This window comes from Odontesthes bonariensis, chromosome 16 (genome assembly GCF_027942865.1).
Source record: "Odontesthes bonariensis isolate fOdoBon6 chromosome 16, fOdoBon6.hap1, whole genome shotgun sequence".
In the NCBI taxonomy this organism is placed as follows: domain Eukaryota; kingdom Metazoa; phylum Chordata; class Actinopteri; order Atheriniformes; family Atherinopsidae; genus Odontesthes; species Odontesthes bonariensis.
Genome location: NC_134521.1, coordinates 15667631 through 15680132, shown reverse-complemented (window position 1 = coordinate 15680132; position 12502 = coordinate 15667631). Strand labels below are relative to the sequence as shown.

At 42.1% G+C, this 12502-nt stretch overlaps 1 protein-coding gene across 1 annotated transcript; it reads left to right on the top strand.

Annotated features, from left to right (window-relative positions):
• The first annotated feature begins 454 nt into the window (after positions 1-454).
• Positions 455-7756, top strand: ca4a (carbonic anhydrase IV a). Its single transcript, XM_075486399.1, has 8 exons — positions 455-741; positions 3458-3502; positions 4254-4418; positions 4509-4654; positions 5343-5435; positions 5519-5585; positions 5667-5830; positions 6059-7756. The coding sequence occupies exons 1-8, from the start codon at positions 606-608 to the stop codon at positions 6236-6238; spliced, it is 996 nt and encodes a 331-aa protein (XP_075342514.1). The 5' UTR covers positions 455-605; the 3' UTR covers positions 6239-7756.
• Positions 7757-12502: the final 4746 nt, after the last annotated feature.

Genomic DNA, 12502 nt, shown 5'->3' with positions numbered 1-12502 from the left:
GTGATCACTGATAACCTGATAGTGCCACAAGATTTGATCACGAATACATAGAGGAGGAGTTTTAAATGCAAATATTACTTTGAGTTGTGGAGTTTGTTTGTGTTCTTTTTTGCATTTCTATTTAAATCAGCCATTTAAGAATGAACGCTGACTGAATGATCCAGAATATCTCCATCCAGGAGCTGACTGACAGTTTAAACATCATGAAGCTGTAGTTAAAGGCTGGTTTGACATGAGGTTTTGAGGAGAATTAGAATTAGAATAAATGCATTGTGATAAGAATATGTGTCTTTCTTTCTCCACAATTAACCTTCTGAGGGCCACCTTAAGCTGCCTGAGGAGCAGCAAGGAGCGCACACTGATGATTAAAGCCCACTTTATCCCCCCCCCCCCCCCCCCCCCCCCCCCCCACATTGCAACAGCTAATCAGGGAGCGCTTGACTCAATCAGCATGACAGTGCGTCAGGAGCCCCATTGACAGGCCCTTCACACCGGAGCTCTCATCAGTCCGTAGCTTCAATGGAGGCGATGCCCAAAGAGGGAGGGGCCACGCTTTCTTTCCCGTCGGTGTATGGTGATGGATAAGTATAAGACCCCTCGCAAGAATGCGATTACATTGGAAAAAACACAAGCCATTGTGTACCTTCTCCCGATCGACTCAGAGACGCTCCAACATGCAGCAGCTGCTGATTCTGCCCGCCCTCCTGGCATCTTTCTGGACTGTCAGCACAGGAGCTGGAGGTGAGTCTGTCCCAAACGACTATTTATATCTGACTTTCTATATTTAATTCAATCAGACTTAAAAATGAAAGAAGAAATAGAGAAGAAAATGTGGCAAAATGCGGACAATTGGCTGAGTGTTGGGGCATTTATCATCTGACATTTGCTGGACATATTTGTCTCCCTAAATTCCAGCTTGTCTTTCAAAATTTAAATTATATAATCACTTAATTTATCTAAGGATTTAATATTAACATCTAAATTAACAGACAGAGTTCTCGCTGAAACCTAGAAAGGTGAAGTTGCCTTTTCTTCATATTCTTCACCAATTTTCTTATCTCGTTCACTTCATTCAATTGTGAAGTTGATTTGTTGCGTAATTCCACGGAGATGAAAGGGCAGATGGATTTATTTTAAAAGACAGACTTCTGCGGCAACATCAGATTACATTCAGGAGCACACACACACACACATATATACAGCAGAAAAAGAAAAAGAAACGCTTGCACGACGCGCTCCACCTGCCGTGTTCATCACACGGACGTGGCTCCGCGCATTCCTCCGCGTGTCCAACGCGCTCTCTGGCACCGAGCAAAAAAGAGGGACCAGCTGACTGGTGGCAGGAGCGAGCAGGTCTGATTGAGCTGTGATTCCCACAGAGCCCCTGAGCTCCGGACACCCTCTCCTCCCCTCCTGTGGTGCACCTGCTCGGAGCCACGCGGAACCAATGACTGACGCTCGCCTCCCTGCTGCAGCATGGAGACGCGTCAGGCGCAGCGATAATTCGTCCAGATACTCAGCGGTGGATTGTGATGCGTTGTTTTCACAGAAAAGCTCCAAGATCTGGCAGCACGAATCCACTGCTGTAAAAAAGCCGCGAAACGTGACCACCGAGATGAAGGTTAAAGCCTCTGCGCTCCTCTGTCCCTCAGTAAATCTGATCTTATGTGTTTGGAAGCTCAACGTTTGGCTTCTCAGTTGATAGTTTGAGATTCTTATAATGAACAGAGCAAAGGGGCATTCATGGATTAATCGGCCTGATGGCGGCTCATATGTTTATACTCATCAGAAGTAACTGTAACGTGATGCACACTTTAAATCTCACAGATCCAGTGTGAAATATATGTCAAAGTGCGCGACCATACGCGTCACACAGATGGCCTGACTCTCCGCGCCGCTTAAAACACAATGGCATGAAAAAAGCCGTTTCCGCGAGCCTGTGTCCGCGTTAGGTTATCCCACCTGACAGACACGTTTTCCTTTAAGCTGGCTTTTGTTTCCTCAGCTCGCTCACTTCGCAGACCTCACAGATCTTTTGAAACGTATTCGTATTGTTCATTATGTCTGCACCACACAGAAAGATCAAAGGCCAGCGTGGATTGGTCAAGAATTGTGCGGACAGAAATCTGATTGGCTGCGATGAGCACAATAGCCTGCGGGTCGGTTTCTCAAGTAACTGTTTAACACCGCATTATAATAAGTAGATTTCCTGTGTGGTATTTAAAATCGGGAAGAATTGTTAGATAAATGTAATTCCTCAAATGAGTCTAACTTTTATTTAAATCAAATTATTCCCGATCTGTTTCATTCTTGTAGTTATAGCCGTTGGATAACTGATGGACTAAATGCGTAGAAATGAAGTGGCATTAAATTTTTAAATTGCAATGATTTCAAAAGTATAAGTAAAAAGAAAACACAGTTCTACTTCCTGTTTATGAGTATTTTAACATTATTTGTCTGATATCAGACCTCTTATGGGAGCAGTTTTCTTGGGCTGCTACTAAAAGGCTCTATAAAAAGTACTCAACACTCAGGTCAAGACTGGCGAGCTTCATTATCCTCACTATGTGTTGCAATTGATACGTCTTGTCTTTGTGGCTCAGGCAGTTATTGTCAGGCAATTACTGACAGCAGAGCTGTCAGACCTTGTGGGAAATGCATGAGTTGAGGTTAATCCTAATCCCCAAATGCACCCAGACCCCATCCAGACTGTTGTGACAGAGTAATTAGAAATTTCTGAATTGTTAGATTTTCTTTCTCTTCTGCAGCACCCACTTAATCTGAAATTTAGATCAGGGCCATGAGCATCTTCTTCTGCTCTGGAGGCAGTGCAGTGAGCGATGGCTCCAGTGAATACCATCTGATCAAATCTTACCTCCCGGCTTTGTTAACTTTCATTACCCATTATCATGCCGGAGCAGCAGGAAAACCTCACCAACATGGCAAAGTAACCAAGCGTTGACTTCCTTGACAAACACAGGGAGAAATCAACAAACTGAGCATGAGACCCTCCCCGTAATCCTTCAATGGCATGTGTGTTTTTCATAAATATTTGATTTCTGTTTATTCTGAATGGAAAGATAAGGCACAAATGACAACTTTTCGTGAATAGGATCACATTTCCTGTGTATTATGAGGGTTTTTTTGTGGCCATAAACAACAGCTCACTTATACCCGCAGGAGAACAATGCACTGTTTGCAGTGAGGAAAGAGATATAAACTACTGATACGAGATGAGAGCAGGTTTGTAAATGTGTATAAAATCTGGCTGGACTCTCGCCAGAATATATGGGAACAGAAAATATCCCATTCTGCTCTGACAAGAAAATTTAAGGCTTCCTGGTGTCACTCAGAGGTTAACAATGACAAACTGTGTGATTGACCCTGAATCTCAAAATAAATAGATGCAAATACTTTTTCAGTAAATACTCTAAATATTTCATTGTTTCTGTTTCAGATTGGTGCTATCAGTCCCAGTTTACATGCAGTCACCAGTGCAATGGTAAGCAATGGCAAAATGTCACTGTTGAATTTAAAGATCTCTGTTGTCTAAAGGTTGAACCTCAACTATAGAATTAACTTTGGACACTGACAGAGGATCAGAAAGATAAAGTCAGAACCTAATCATATCTGATATATGCTCTGCTTATGTCTTAAAACAAACCTATGAAGATGTGTAGATATGTTCAGATTTGGGTAATATTAAATGTTCTTTTGGACCTTGTGAGGTATCTGCCTGCATGCTGAACCAGTTTTCACTGGATTCTGACTGCAGCAGAATCAGAAACAATATGAAGATTAATTGGTTTCCAGATGAAAAAGAGCGTGTTTTGGAAATGTTCTGAAAAAGCAGATGCAGTCTTGTTGAGTTTCCTTAGTGATTGATATTTAAGCTTACAGTCAAGTGTTAGTCTTAATCTATAAGTGAGTGAAAGTTCAGAAAGAAATGTGGGAAACTTTGACTGACTGGATCTCAAGCCATGACAATTATTTCTGATTTTCTTAATCAGTTCTTAATCTCTGACCTGCAGTTTGCCCACTTGTAATGAAGTAGGTCTAATAGTTATATTTATGGCTTTGAAATATTTGACCTAAAGTCAATCATAGATGGGAAATATTACAGGACCATTCACTTATCCCTGTGGTGTTCCATCAGTATAGTTCGAGAAATTAACTGATGCTTGATCACAGTAAGCTTCAACAATAAGACCGTTAATCCGACTTAATTAGCGCTGGTAATTTTGTTGTTTTAGCACCAGAAAAGTGGGACCATGCCAACCAGGAGTGTGCAGGAACGAAACAGTCGCCCATCAACATCGTCACCAGAAAGACAATTAAAAATGAAAATCTAACTCCTCTACAGTTCAGCAACTACCAGCAGACCTTCATAAGCTCCATCAAAAACAACGGCCACTCTGGTGAGCTTACTGTCTGTCGCACAGAAAATTGCCTCAAAAGCTTTGAAACTGTTTTGTGAGCTCTTTACGGTCGGTTGTTGTTCATTCCAGTTCAGGTTGAAATTCCTCATCTCAGCACCATCTCAGGCGGAGACCTGCCAGCTACCTACAAGGCTGTGCAGTTCCACCTGCACTGGGGCAACAAAGGAGGGCCCGGTTCTGAACACACTATCGACGGGGAGCAGTATCCCATGGAGGTAACTCGCATTTCCCAGCTGGTTTATCCATCCATCCATTTTCAATACCTGTTTAAACCAGCTTGGGGGCGGAGGGGGGTTGGAGCCTTTCCAAGCTACATCTGGTTTGTGACACGGTTAAATAGAGTCAGGCTTAACTTTAGAGTCATACCACACTTACTGTGCTTTGATTGAACCCTCTTTTTGCACATTTACTACATAATTGGATGGTGCTTTAAAAAAGTTATGATTGTTTACACATTACATCAACAAATTAGGAGTAAAACAGGCCGGTCGTTTGAATAAAGTTGTTAAAAATGTTGATTTTGATTTATAAAACAAAAACAAAGGTACAAATTAAATGCCTTAAGCTCAATTTTAAAAGGTTTCTCATGCCATCAAAAGAACAAAATCAGCATGTGTTTGTCTATCTCAGTGACTTCTCCATCTGTTGTTTTTAAATAAATAAATTTGGCTGTTTTTTTAAATAAATAAATTTGATCAACACTGTCATTATCAGTTAAGTCCTTTAAGATATGTTTTTTGACAATAAGAGCAAAGCTAAGTACCGCTGGATCATAAAACATCTACAAATATCACAGTTCCTTTAAGCTGTTGTCATATTCTTGTTTGTCCTGTTCAGGTTCTTCGTGGAGTGCATAAAGTGTGACTTTGTTAAAAAGCATTAAACTTAACATTTTCTCCCCAGCTGCACATCGTTCACATGAAGACCCAATACATTTCTCTCACAACAGCACTGAGAGATAAAGAGGGGGTCGCAGTTCTTGGATTTTTCTTTGAGGTAACCCTTTAAACCCTTTATCAAAGTACCAGCAGTCTAAGCGTGAAATGAACCAGTTCTCACGTGTGTGTTTCTATTTTTAGAGGTCCAACAGTGCAAACCGAAAGTACGACGCCATCACCACTTCAATGCAAAGCATAAAAGCACCAAGTAGGTATTTTAGCTCAACATAACCACTTCAAACATGGCTGCAGGTCTTTGGTGCTAACTTTGAGGCTTTTCTGCTTTCAGACGGTAACATGACTCTGCCCTCCATCTCACTGGCACAGTTGATCCCATCTGAGCAGAATATGACCTCCTACTACCGTTACAAGGGTTCTCTCACCACCCCAGGGTGCACTGAGGCTGTGATTTGGACTGTGTTTGAGAACCCCATCCCTCTGAGCTTGGACCAGGTTAGAACAACAAACCGGATGATTTAGTTTCTGCCTTTTTAAATGATTTTCTGACAGAAGTACAGCCATAACAAAAAAAATGTCCCCAGATATTTCTGGAAGAATTATTGAGATACACTTTGGTAAGAAAAAATGATGCAATAGTTTATTCCTGCACAAGTTTACACATTATTAACGTCTGTCCAGAACCTGGAGCCTAACGTTTGTGTTGATCTTCTGCTGTTCCAGCTCAAAGCATTCTCTGAGCTCCAGTTCCACGATGGCAAGCCGATGGTGGATAACTTCAGGCCCGTCCAGCCCCTCAACGGCCGGAATGTGTACCGCTCAAGCGGTGCCGTGATCCTGGTCAGCTCCATGCTCCTCGTGGCTGCCATCGCCATGGCGTTGGGACTGTCCCAACCCAACTAGAGTGAGGCATCCCGTGCTGCACTGCGACATCCACGAACACACTAAAAAAGTTCTGTGTCAGTCCTCAGCTGAGTCCTGGTTATCGCATGGTTGTTAAGATGATGGACCACGTCGTAGTGCAGGGATCACACACCCGGTGTTCCTCCCTTATGACACCAATGACAAAGGCGTTTCAAGGAAGGCCTTATGAAAGGTGCTGTAAGGGTTCGATCAGCATTCATGCATGCCTAGTGAAGCACTAAGTCTTATTTCAGCGTTATGAATGTGCCATAAAGCAGGTTTCTAGGCTCTCCAAGTGATTCATCCAACCTCTACACCAAGATCCCTTTGTTATCTTGTAATTTTTTATGCCTTCAATCTAAACACCAACACACATATCACACTTCCACCTTGACCAATGTCAGATAAACTTAGTCTCTGTTAATGCCAGAGTGAGTTGCCAATTGTTTACACTCTGAGTACGGGTGTCAGCCCCATAACCTGGCATGTGATGTGTTGTTCTTAACGGAGCATGTGAACGGCACGGAGATATAAATAGCACAACTGAGTCATAAAACAAGCTCCATTTCAAAGCCAGCGGTCAAAGAGTGAGCAGTTTGGATTTTCTTTCAGTGCACGGCGAGACTGTCAGGTGAACTCCTCACAGCCACTCGGTCAATTTGGGAAAGTGCAGTGATGTCTTGGCAGTGTCGAGCAAGTCTATGTAGAACAACTGCGTAATGTTCTGAGAGCAAAGCAGCAGGCTCTGTCCTCCCAGAGTGACCCGAGGCAAAGATGCAGCCGCAGCTGCCGCTAACAGTGGGCCACAAAGACAGCGACTGCAGCACTGGCATACAGCCAACATATCTTTTCAAACTGGCATCATTACTCTCATGCATCTCAAAGATGAATCGCATCAATCTGCATGTCTTGATGTTCTAAATGTTTAGTATAAGCTACACGGCTGTTGGAGGGAAGCTGCACACAAAAGCAGAGATCACCAAAGTTCCACACACACCTCAATCACTCTGTCACCCCCCCACCCCCCTTCAAACTGAATTGAGCTCATTGTGAGAACATACGACTGTTCTTCATGACTTGTGTTACAGGTTTTCAGATGCACTAAATGTTATCGACTGTGAATTACACCAAGCTGAGTTCTCAATTATTTATTCAGGAGGACTTGTTAAGTATTCTAGTGAGAGATTTGTGCAATTTTCCAGCAAGATTAGTAGTGATGATCAAGCAAGGAATCTGTGTATTTTCAATTGTTATATAAGGCATCAAGTTATATTTCTATGCTGTGTCTTTGTACACATATATTTATGTACTAAATGTGTATATTGATATGTGATGCACAGTTATTGTTATTTATGTATCGAATGCAAACCCATATATCAAGCATCAAATTGTTCATGACCAATCGTGTTTACTTATGATGTTCAAGTGTATGAGACTGTAAGTTTGAAATGCTTGAAACTGTCATAAATAATGTAGAGAATATGTTCTAACTGAACAATAAACTACATGACTTTTTAATGATGATGTCTTAGTGTTTTCTGCTTGCGTGGGTAGAGTTGAGCTGCTTGAACCGGTGTTTAAAAGTCCGTATGTTGACATGCACCGTTAGGTTAAGATATAGTTAGATTTCCAATTTGAATGGACCGCCCTCCATAATCGTGTTGTTGACTGAAGTATGACTGATGTCACAGAACTGTGGATGTTGAAGACAATCTCACTTTCTCTGTGGGAGATCATCGTACATGCAGTACGAAAAATTCACTGCCCAGACGTTGTCTTTAACTTACCTGAAGGGTGATTTTTGTCAGGTGAAGATGCGGTTATAAAACCAGGATTTTTTTAGAGCAATCTGGACACGCTTCAAGGGGCCACGAGTTGATACAAAGTCTTTCCGAGTTGCTTTTTAATCACAATTTCTGACCTGTTTAGCCATCAGCTATTGGAAATCTGGACAGGAACTGCAATACAGCATGCACAGAGCGTCTAGGCCAGTTTGAGTTGTTAAGCGTATACATGCAGGAGTGATTCATCTCCCAACTATATTATCTGAATGTGTTATGCTTGGTTGTTGGTCGCAATTCCCAACCTCGCAAACGGTGGCACGTGTCACAGTAGCGGATGCACCAAAAGCTTGGAGATTATTTTGACCAGTCGTGTATCTCTTGATTTTTGTAACCTGGTACTCACCGTGCAGTGATAAGTTTGACAAGAGCTGCAGAGAGAGGTGTGTGAGATGGTTGTTCTGTAAAAAAGATTCTAAAGTTAAGCAGAGAGGTTGAAACGGTGTAGTTACATTTGTGTATTCACTTTATCATTACGATGCCATTTTCTCTGTAACGTTAAGACAGAAAACTGCAGCACGGCACTGGTATAAATGGTTATGCGGCTAACATTTTCAAATTTCGCTTTTGGTCGGACGAAAACAATAAATAGTTCTTTCTCATGCCATGTTAACATGCTAAGTGTGTAGCCTGAGTGTCAGTCAGGTCTCTGCATCACTGCCCTGTATAAACTGATAAAAAAACACACTGTGCTGTTTGTCTGCTGGCTCACACACAGACAAGCTTCTCAGTTTGTGGGCAGAGTCCCCCTCGGTCTGCTTGGAGAGTCTGAGAACGCCCTTAATCCATTCTTAATTGACCCTCTTCCTGATGTTATAGAAGCTTTTTTTGGACAGAATTCAAGTAATTGAATTACTTGATTAACAGGCGATTGTTGTAATGTTCTCAGCTCACTATCACAGCTACCAGAGGTACACAGTTTCCAGGTGCATCTTTTAGTTATCTTACATCACCTTGCCCCTCCTCGCTTGTTTTTTCCTCTCTGTCATTAAGGAATCAAAAGGCTTATTGTGACGGACAAGATTAGGAAGACAGCAGCCTCCCACAGAGGCATGCATGGAGGCTGAGAAAGAGTATGCACAAAAGCTTGAATGAAAGCCTCCTTCATTCCCCAGCTCAAGATTCGATTGCTACTTTAGTTAAGTATCTGCAGGGACTGAAGATCAAGGCAAGGATGCTTAATAACTGGCAATGGCATCTTGTGATCTTCTGGACAACAGGACAGCAGCCACACAGCCACACTAACTCCTAAATCTCCCCTCACATTCCCCACATCTCTGGGGTATCTGCAACAAAGGGTGTCTTTTACCTGAGAGAAACCAGAGGCATCCTCATTGTGGATGTGATCCACCCAGAAACACATGCAGCTGCCCATCAGATAGCAGCTGCCTTTAAAGGTCACTGGGTTGATCTTTGTCCATGTGGTCTGAAATAAACAAACAGTGTCACCTTTACTGTCATTCTTCTATCCTTTGGACGCACTGATCGATGCAGCAATGTATGCATGCTTCACCGAGGGACATTTAGGCCCAAATCAACTTGATTCGGATCTAATTAACACACATGCTGACCTCATTATTGTGCTGTTGGTGATATAACTCACAGAGGTGTCTTCCAACTATGACGATCATGATGTAACATTAGCCAGGGGTAAAAAATAACCTGTCCCCACCTCTTGCCAGGTACTGTACCAGCAATGAGTCAACAGCCCTCCCTGCTCTTGTTATTATGGGGATAAGTAGTTTGAGGAACTAAATGAAAAGAGGCAAACATTCATTTTCTTGATCGAATTTAAAAGAGAATGATACTTTCTACTTGAAAGTTTAGCACACAGTGGCTTTCATTCTGGAAAAATGTGGCAGTTACAGAAAGCAGCCATTAACTGCTTTTATCTCTTTTAGCAGCCATCTAATCAACACTTTTACAGACATTAGCATACAGTTCCCATCAGTGGGATTCATATCCTTTCATTTACACATACACACAGCTTTTGATATAGAAGCAGGGCAATCTCTGGCTTTAAGTTGCCAATACAACATAAAGGCCTGACTCTGAATCTGAAAGTGAACAGGTCAAATACCGTCTTTGGAAAAGTGGTTTATTGGCCAAATGTGGACAGGATGCAAGAGAAAGGTGGGCATTATAACATAGATGATAAAGCATTCCCAGTCAGGTGGATATAAAGCAATAACTGTCATCCAGATACATTACTAAAAAGGAAAAGTTCAGATTTTCCAAGTTTGTCTTACTGTAAAAAAAAAAACATGAATGTTTCTGTTTGTAAACTTAACGATCTACCAGTCACATAAAGCTTTTATTTTCTTAATACTCCCCCTGAAGAGAATCCCTCCTGCATGACTAATCTAAGAGCTGCAAAGCCCATCCCAGCTGTCATTGGGTGAGAGGTGGGGTCTCTTAGAACAGGTCGCCAGTCCATCACACGGCCACACAGAGATCGGCGAGACAAACAACCATGAATTCTCAAACTCACTCCTGGTGTCGTTAAGAGTAAAAAATAAACCTAACATGCATGTGTTTGGACGGTGGGAGGAAGCTGGAGTACCCGGAGGGATTCTCAGTGATAATGGATTTGAACCAAACTGGGATGACGTAATCGACACGCGCCGCTGCAGCTTATTCACTCCGTGCTCTGTGACGGTCGGCTAACTTCACATGGAGTTTGCTACTGCTAGTTTTGTGCAACACGACAGGACATTTATCAGATTTTGACGGTGTGGACGACAACTTTGAGTACAATGGACGTCCTTACCAGAGTGAATGAGCTGTGCTGCAGCGGCGCGCGTCGATGGCATCATCCCACCAGACGCATGTGTAGAAAGCCCCCCAATAGCCCCCGATAACAATAACACGCTCAGCTCTGAACTAACAGTGCAATAGTACATGTTCATTCATTCATTCGTCTTAAAGTATTGATGAAATAAAAACAGATAATGCCTTATTTAGAGGCTGTATTGTCTATGCCCCATTCTCTCCCGTTATATGGATATACGCGGATCTCGAGTAATCTAAATATATGATTTTCATCAAACTGTTATCGGTGAGTAGATGAACGTATTTTCTGCCAGAAATAAGGTCCAGGTTTAAAAAAAAAAACGAACTTCCCCTTTAAGACATGTTGTTTATCTGTTGAAAACATATGAAAGAACTCTGGGTAAGGTGTACCAAATCAAATGCATCCAATCATAAACAATGAGCAACTTTCTTAGGAGTGGCTACAGGTTTCAAGATGAACCGACAGCCTCTGTTGGGTGACATACAGCTCCTGGAAGCATGTGATGGGTAAAGGAGAACGGTTTCCATCCCGTCTCATGTTAGGAAGTGGCTTCTTCACAGCAAGAAGGAACAAGGATGACAATTAGAGGCAACCAAAATTCTTTTCATGCAGAGAGTGATCCGGAACATTATGACCAACCCTTAAAAAAAAATACTTGGTGAAGAATTTCTGAGATGCTGAGTTTTAAAATCTCCACGACCTCTGACATTTGCAGCAGATCCTTTTAGTCCTGCTGTGAGTTTGAGCCAAACCAGATCAAAGTTTTTTCGACACATCCATCCAACACATTGTTCCTGGTTAACGTTGCCATGAAGTTCATGAAATGGTTTCCACAGAACTGCTGTACAGGAAATAAATAAGGTAGCCGGAATTTCTTGTGAAGAAACTCAAATCAGCTTACTCAATTGACCACAGACACATTTCCTCTATAACAAACTTCATATCTATCAGTAATGATAGTAACATGGCATTCTGTTCCCTTTCAGTCTCTGCTTCTGTTTAAATATTGATAAGACAATTTTACGCAACATGAATAAAATGTAGTTCATTCCGGGTGTCTAAAAGTTAGAGAGTGTGCAGCACTGAAAGGCAGAAAAGTTTTAGTTTCTTGTTCCTGGCAACAGAGAAGGTTACAGACTGCCCACAGACCTATGACATAAGAGCTGGTATTGTTTGGGAACCAAGGAGGAGTTATAGTAAATTTACCTCAAGTAAACCCTTTAAAAGTAAATATGCTCACAGGCCCAGAAAACAACGAAGGTAAACTTTTCAATATCTGCCCTGCAGATAGAAATGTAAAGCTTGCACAAAGTGGTCCACAAGCTGATATCTTGGCACTTCAGTTGTGAAAGACATTCTGTGGTGACCTGAATGCAGACTTGGACTGATGTGGCGTCAATCAACAGGAAGTGGATCAGGCTGGCGTGAAAGACAGTCCACTTCTACCAGGAACAAAGGCCCCATAGTTACCAGCACTCACAAAGAGCGGGGACAAACACAGAAAACTGGTTCTATTTTGGACAACAATGACGATTAGCTGCATTGTTCTCAGGGTACGGGTCAGTGCATGTAGTGGTCTTCTTAAAAGGTAAAAAATGATGGGAAGCTGTTTTTCCTGGTGATCCTGGT